The 8270-nt window shown below is 36.1% G+C and overlaps 1 protein-coding gene across 1 annotated transcript in view; it reads left to right on the top strand.

The window, feature by feature from the left end:
* Window positions 1-229: 229 nt before the first annotated feature.
* Window positions 230-8270, top strand: part of LOC126334716 (DNA-directed RNA polymerase III subunit RPC5-like) — a 112762-nt gene continuing 104721 nt past the window's right edge. Inside the window, exon 1 of the mRNA XM_049997230.1 lies at window positions 230-395. Coding sequence (XP_049853187.1) covers window positions 363-395 — 33 coding nt within the window. The 5' untranslated portion in view covers window positions 230-362. The remainder of the gene's footprint in view (window positions 396-8270) is intronic.

Raw genomic sequence — 8270 nt, 5'->3', positions numbered from 1 at the left:
AACAGACGTCGTCACAGTCAAATTTTTTTCCCTAGAAGACATGACGTGACGTAATGGTTCGTGGAGTGAGTGGGTGAATGCTGACATTTAAACTCTATTGCGATATGTTCTGAAGTGACGTTACGTGACGCGTCGGTCAGTACGAGTTGGACTTCATTAGTTTTCTGCCATTTGTAGCGTCAGCTGAATCGTTGATTTTCTATTATCTCTGATTCACGATCGTAGTTTTGTATCTGTGCTTTCGTAATGGTTGATGAGCTTTGCACCATGCTTTGAAAGTTGTGGTGGTGGATGAATGTTTTGGGAAATTTTATAAACACGTGTACAAATGTTGTAATAATTTTTCGTAGTTTTGAATTATAATGTTAGACGATGATGATCCAGTTATGCAGGAGGTTTGTTACTCTTTATAAATGTTGTTTTTGTATTGATACTAAAACTTGTTTACTTTTGGCATGTGTGTGGTAAAAATATGGGATGTGTGTGTATACACCGAATGTCAGGAAACCAAGTAAATTGTTTTGAAAAGGAAAGAGTGAATATCACCTTTGTGATCATTTATAACACAGCCACATTTGTTTAGGTCGTTTTTTTTTTGTAGAAGCAAGCATCAGAAAATCCTCACGAGAAGTGTTTGAGTGTTGTCTGTACACGCTTTATTTAATGCTCTTGCAAAATGAAGAGGAAAATACAATACCAATGTAGAGCGTCACTTCTGTAGTAGCACTCCTGCTTGGGACATGTGTATTTAGAAGTTTTGTAGTCTCTAGAGCGTTAACTTAATTTCAAAGCTCTCAAGCAAGTTGGCACTTTCCAACCTAATCTAGACCTCGGGCTACATTACTAACCAGTCTGTTACCGCAGCCAATATTACGGTGGGGGACAATGTCGCTTCATACATTAACCAATCTGTAATTGTATCAGTTACCAACTTAATGTTTCTCTTGTCAGAGTATCTCTGTGGTATGGTATGGTTGTTGCTGGCCAGTCTTAAAATGAATTGAAATTATACTTATTAGGCCTTAAATGTAGCTATAGCCGCCCAATTCATTGATTGCATTACAGAAACTGCTTGATGTGATGGATACATTGATATTTTAATTAAACACGATAATGAAAAGTTTATGGCTAGGAAAATTATCAGGGTGGTTGAAAATTCTGAAAACATTTTTTCTTTCTCACATTTAGACTTCATCTCATTATTCAGTTCAGTCCGGATAATCATTGACATCCAATGATGTTAGTAGCCACTTAAGTGTAAGTAGGCGATATTAGAGGCTACCATGATTGTCAAGGAGTCTGTCAAATGTGATGGCTAGATGACACTATTGTCTTGGCTGCCAGCATATAGTTTGACAATGTTTGAAAATCTGCCCCCAATCAAGTGTACCAGTAAACATACTGGCTAAAAGCATATATTCTCATTCGCTAATGCCAGGCAATACAAAGTTAAATAAAACCTGCAGTCCCCTCGTAATCCAATCAAATATTGAGTTCTGTACCATTTTTTACAGTACAAAACATCTGTATAAAATTTACTAGTGACACAAGCCTCAGAATAAGCCATTGTGATGAGGGCCATGTGCAAGGCTGAAATATTGGTCAAGATATCATAAGCCCATTAAAGGTGGCAATGGTTAGAGATGCCTATGTTCTCAGTTTTTCCCCAAATGAGATTCATCACCATTCTTATCAAACTACTGTAGTTGTATGCTGGTATTAGAGCACTGATAACAGCTAACTTGAAAATTTGAGGCTTTGTGTAGGAGAGAGAACCTTTTTCAAGACGGCCACTAAAGCAGGCTAGTTCATTGAGGGTAACTTGGAGATTAGGATTGAACTGTAGACATAGATGGGATTTTAATCACTATTTTCTAGCCACTAAGAGGAAGAGAGGTGAATTCATGTGGTGCTTTGCCTGTCAAATGGGGATGTTAAAATCTGTGAACTACATTGTGTGATTTGAACGGAATAGGCTTTAAGTTGGCACTGAATTTCAGCATCTCTCTTTTTTTTTTAGTCCACACTAATAACAAAATTTTCACAAGCACTCTTCAAATGAACCAAATTATACAGCTATGTGCCTTGTAAAAGATTGAAAGAAGATAATGACGAATCACCTCTATTAGGAAAGTGCTCAGGAGTCAATCCATACCAAGTGGTCCAAGAAAAAAATAATTGGTTGCCTGACCATCTCAGAAAAATTTTATACTTGCTGTGTGAATTCTCAAATGTTTAGTAGCCACAAAAATTAAAAAAATTCTTTATTATTTTGAAGTTGTGGCCATATTTATTCCAGGCCACATACGTTTGTTTTGCATTTGCAGGCATCTACATTTTTACGATTATTCAGTAGTGGATTGTCCTAAGCCTTTCAGATAAAATGCATTTAGTTCAACACTCTGTGGGCTATCAAATTATCAATATCACTTAGCTGAATGTATTCTTTAATATATTCTTAATAGTTGAAAGTTATCAGCCACAAAAAAACCTCAATTTTTGAACAGTAGTTTTTCTAAGGAAGATTAGTTTCTCAGCTTTAATATTTTTTGTGCTATTACACTGTATAGTAGCCTATAGTTACTTTTTATAGAGTATTGCTTATGCTAAAAAATTACACTATTTTAAAAAATTATTTTTTTTAAAAAAATTTCCATTTTGTGGGGCCTGCCATATCTTTGTTAGGGAACCAGATAAAAATCTGAAAATTTCACAGGTAATAGACCTTTATGATATCAGTCTTCGTTATAAATTTCAACTTTGAGATTCGATTGGAAGTTATGGAAAAAAAATTACAAATGTGAGTCAAAAATACATTTTTAAACTTCTGTGATACCTATCCATAAGGAGTAAAATATATTCGTCACAATTTATAATTTAATCGTATCTATGATTACTTAATTTTTTATTCAAAATAAGCCTACTAATTACATTATATTGTTCTCTTGTTATTTGTTTTTAGTGTATTGCTCATTGAATATCTGAGAAATTTGTTGGGTGTTAGATAACTTCACCCAGTCACAGTTGTAAATTCCTTGGGAGACAGCTTCCTTAGTACATTTTTAAGTGGCATCCAAACTTGATCCTTCTATTTTTTAAATATTTTTTTTTTTTTAAACGATGCCCTTGGTCCTGGAGAGTGATAAAATCCAACATGTACATCTCGGTTTTGACAGTCAATATTAACAACTTCGCCAGTCCACCACTGTTCATCATAAACACAAGCCACTATGTCTTTGTTTTGAAGAACCAGTTGTACAAGTTTACTACACTGATGAAGTTCACTTACACTCCAGTAAGTTGTGTGAATGGCATACAAAACAATGAAAAGATCGAGGGCCTTTAATCTTCTGACAAGTGTTGTACCTCTCCTTGAAGGCGCTCATAAACTTCTTGTATTTCCTCAAATTGTACAAAAACATAGGTAATTCCTTTGATATGTTTTTTTACAGAATTCAAACATTTCTTGAGGTGTTATGATGTCATCGATCCGCTGCAGATTTGCTTTTGTGCCAGCTCACTTTGTTGTATCCCTGACACTATCAGAAGTATTCTTCCCATGGCATGAAGCGAAAAAGTGCCATTGTACATCAAACCCAAAATCTTCTTTATGAAAGGAGATGTTAATAATTTATTTATTTATTTATTGTTTTTATATTGACTAAATCAGTTTTTTTATGGAAGGGCGGTGCTGTTTAATGTAGTTTGTTAATTTTAGTTGAAAAATGTGCACTGCTGTAGTGTTGTGTTCAAGGTAGTCACTTGTGACACAAAAGCTGTGGCTCATTAGTTTATCTTCATCTTTATAATAGAATTCAAATGGATGACCTGTGGCCTCTTTGTTTACCCAGTGGTGCCCTTGTGCTTCATCTTGAACAACAAAGGAATAATTTTCCAAAAAGTCGGCAAGAACTAAGCAGTCATCAGCTGCCAAGGTTTGCTTTTTGTCTTTCAAAAATTTACTTTGAGCTTTTGCAATAAAATGATGCATTTTCTGATTTTGAAGGTTAGCCAGCAACAATTTCAAAAACTCTTCTCGTGATTTTATGACTGCCACGATTTCAGTTCTGCCTTGTGTCACCCATTGTTTGTATTTTATATTGTTAGGTATCAAATTGTCGTCTTCGGACTCTTCAGTGTCAAGTAAGGCTTATTTGCATGGACAATCTTCACATTTTCCCTTGATCATGCAATTTTAACTCTCAGTATTGCATACCATAACTTCCAAAAGGTCTTTATAGTCAACTCTAAGATTGGCACCATCTATTACATTCTGATGATACAAACAAACATGGGTGCCAGATGCCCCTGCAACAATACACTATCTTGGTCGCAACTCGAAAATTTTGATCTTCCAATTTTAATGTGAGGATTTTCTTTTTTAAATTCAGTGAACAATTCATTTAAATTACACAATATTAACCTTTTTTTTTTCTTTGAATCTTAGAACCATTTTCTTTCACAGAAACACAGTCTCATTTGCCAGACATCAAACGGCTGTTATTTTCATTGTGATAATATTTAATAACTTTACTGATTGTACAATGTTATTTATATTCCATCCTGATTGCACAATGTTTATTCATATGACCGGTTTCAGTTGATCTAGATCCATCTTCAGATATGTAACAATAACGGCACTAATTTACTATTTCGCGAATGCAAATCATTTTCATCCTATCTAATCAACATCAAATGTACCAGAGTGTACTTGATAATTCGGTTACAGGACTAACCCGTCCAAATCCAGCAACTTTCACATGCAGCGTCACATAAAATTGGTTGGCAGGATGCACGTCATTTATATGAATTATAACAATATTAGCGACAGGTGGCATCTCGTACATTTGTTACATTACATACGCTCATACTGTATTCAGTAGATTTTTGTGATTAATTTTTATCTCCAGAAATACTTAATTAAAATCTGTAGATGTCAAGGTTAAAATCTCTACTCATCACAATTTTAAAAACACAGTAAAATTATCATTTTTGTACGATCTAAAAACATAGGGCGACTTCTATACCTATGGCGCTGGTGTAGACTTGTTTTCCTCCATGCTCTGCTTCTGTTGTTCCTGCCATTTCGGTGTTGTGCCGTGATCCGCTCAGTTGTCTGACATCCATCGTCGTGAGCAAGAGGGCCACGCAGGGGAGACCCGTCAATGATGCCAGGTGCTGCACGCTTCTTCCAGCTTCTCCATCACACAATCTCTCATCCCTCGGCCTGGACCTTCACACATGTGTGATTAGCTGATTGTCAAATTAATTTGACTCCGTATCCTTGGACATGCTATATACCTTATGTATTGCATCATATGTCCTCCATCAAAATTAGAGCTGTCCTTTCTCATGCTGATAGCCTGGTTGTTATTATTACAATGGACACAGGTACCTTTTGTTGCTTGTTATCTGTAACTTCAGTATATTAGCTCACTTAAGACACCCCCCCCCCCCTCCCCCCGCGCAAAAAGACACCTTGTTGGCTTGGTTTATGAAATTTCTGGTATGACTGGGTGGTTTACTTGATTTTTAATGATAGGAAGCAAGGCGTCATGAGCTGTAACAGTGGAAAGAGCAGTGAATGAAATATCCAAACTTATAATTATTTTGTTTTTTGAGGTGGTCTATCTATAATAATACAGGAAGGGCAGGGGTTGTGATACTGATTGAGAGTCAACAGTTTTCGGTTGTCGACAATGATGAGGGACAGTGTGTTGTCTCTAAAAAGGATTAAGTGTGGTGGTGGTGGTGAAAGATTTGAAATTTATTGTGTGGTATCAGTTGTTTCGGTTGACTTATATAGGTTAAGGGAAGTGATCGATTCCAGTGGATTTTGTGTTTAGTGGAATTTGGGAAGGTTGTGGGGTCTTGTTATTTTAGTGTTTTTTTGTCGTTTGGTGTACTGGCGTGTGTTTATATTTAGTTTGTCCCCACCCAGAAACCCCCAATTTCACCCACTTGTCCCGTTAGTTTCATAATATGTTTTGATCCTTTTTCATGTTTGTTGTAAATGGTTGTTTCCACCATATTGGTGACATCATCGGTCATAGCAGAGGGGTGGAATAGGACACTTCCATGTTTTAGGCAACTCACTCTAAAGAATTAGATATACTAAAAACAGCTTCTCAGTACATCCAGAGTTCCCTCTTAGGAAGATTGTATTGAAGCATCAGGCATCGTTTGAAATTAATAGTACATAGCATTCATAAATATAAGACTAGGGGCAAACATAGCCTCCATTGTCCACAACTTAATCTTACTAATGCACAGAATGGAGCTAAGTATGCAGAAATAAAAATATTTGAACACCACACTCATACTGGAAGTTATTGGGGGTTTTGAAAACAAATTTAAATCATTTCTGCTTGACAGCTCATAGGCTTAGTCCATAGATGAATAAATAGTATTATGTAAATGCCTTCACAGAGGAAATATGTGTCATTTCTAAACCTACTAACATGACCCAAATCAAACTAATGCAGCACCCACACTAATTATAATAATAATAAATCTGCTTAGTTATTATTCTTGTTCCATTTGTTTGGTAGTGTCTAATTGCCGAGTGGTATATGTACAATAGATATAAAATTCTAGTTAAATTTATGATGTCACATGTGGTGATGTGCTGTTCATATTCATTACATGTGGAGGAAAGGTGGGGTGTGATGGCATTAGTATACATTAAAACTAACTGATGTATACTGATATTAGCACACCACTACTTTTCATGGTGATATGATTCTTCAGAGTTACAGTGTTCATTTGCAGAATGTGTTATTTATCTATGACTTTATTTCCAGTGTATGGGTGGCATTTTTCAGTCTGCAGGAACATGTTTGTACTGCATGTATGATCTTATCTGTTTATGAATTGGGACATATATTTAATGAAACTGGGTTTATTAAATTATTATTAGTATTTGGGGACTGGCATTTTGGATGTGGCTAGCATTGAATGCACTTGCCATTCTCCTGTTATGAAGGTGTGAAATTCTCTGTTTCAGTTGATCGTGGCTATTTCAGTCCTCAGCTATAGAGTAGATAGACGAGACACAAACTAAAAATAATGTAAGAGGATACGGAAATTGACCTGAAACACTGCAAATATGTTATTTACCAGGGTACACATTTCAAGTTAAACACCTAATGATCAGTGTTGTATCCACGCAAAGAAGAAGGGCGACTGAAAATATCAAATTAAACATTTTAATCTGATTTCATTGAATAACTTCCAGCTGAAAAAGATTATTTGTGTTATGGTGAACACATTGAAACTGTGTAACTACCTACCAGTGATGCTAATAAAAGTATGAAAGAGAGCTTGATGATTCCAGGAGAGGTGAGGGGAGAGAGAGAGGGGCCAATCTAAGCTTGAAAAAACTTTACTTTGTATTTACTCTGACCATACAGAAAGTCATATCAGCATACTGAAGGACTGTACATCTCTAACATACAAGAGCTGTATGTATCACTTCTTTGACCTATAACGTGAGGGTGTTGTGGTGTGGACATCGTGATGGCATGGAGTTTAGTTTATGAGTTGGTTGTGTTTGTAGCTGTCGTCTTGTGTTACTGCATTGAATTTAGTTTGAGTTTGTTGTGTTTGTAGATGTCGTCTTGTTGTGGTGGGTGGTGTCATCTGGTGGTGTGTGTGGTCTGCGTGTTATGTGATGTATTGTGTTCATTTGATTGTCATTGTTTGCAGTGTGAATGAATTTGTAGTGACTGTGATTGAAGAATGGAAATTGGTTTTAGTGAGTTACCAGAAATTTTTTATTTGTTTATGTGAGTGTGATGTCGCTTGGTGTTATTGGTTTGTTGTTTGTCGTGCAGTAAGACGTTTAATTTATTTTGTAGCTTCTTTTGTTAGGTATGGATATGACAGTGCAATTTAACAGTTCACGGTTACGTGCCGAGATGGGGGACGACATGATGTCCCTCATAAAATTTTTGCAGCTGTTTGGACTGCTGACCAAAATAGTCAAGTGCAGTGTCTGTAAAGAGAATATGTGGTTAGCCAGAGTTCTGGCATCTCAGACCAGTGACTGTTACATGTGGTGGTGCCGAAGAGATAACCTTTGGTGCTCCATTAGATGCAGTACCTGGTTCGAGAAGTCTAGGTTGGCCCTGTGAGAGTAGTTTAGATGACTTATTATTTTTGTTATAGATCCTCCATAAGTTTTTGCGCACATGAGACTGGTGTGAGTGAGAGAGCGGTTTTAGATGGTTTTCTTTTTGTAGGGTAGTTTGTTCAGAATATGTTAAGTA

This window comes from Schistocerca gregaria, chromosome 2, assembly GCF_023897955.1.
Source record: "Schistocerca gregaria isolate iqSchGreg1 chromosome 2, iqSchGreg1.2, whole genome shotgun sequence".
In the NCBI taxonomy this organism is placed as follows: Eukaryota; Metazoa; Arthropoda; class Insecta; order Orthoptera; family Acrididae; genus Schistocerca; species Schistocerca gregaria.
The sequence above is the reverse complement of the archived record's forward strand: the minus strand, read 5'-3'. Positions and strand labels throughout refer to the sequence as shown.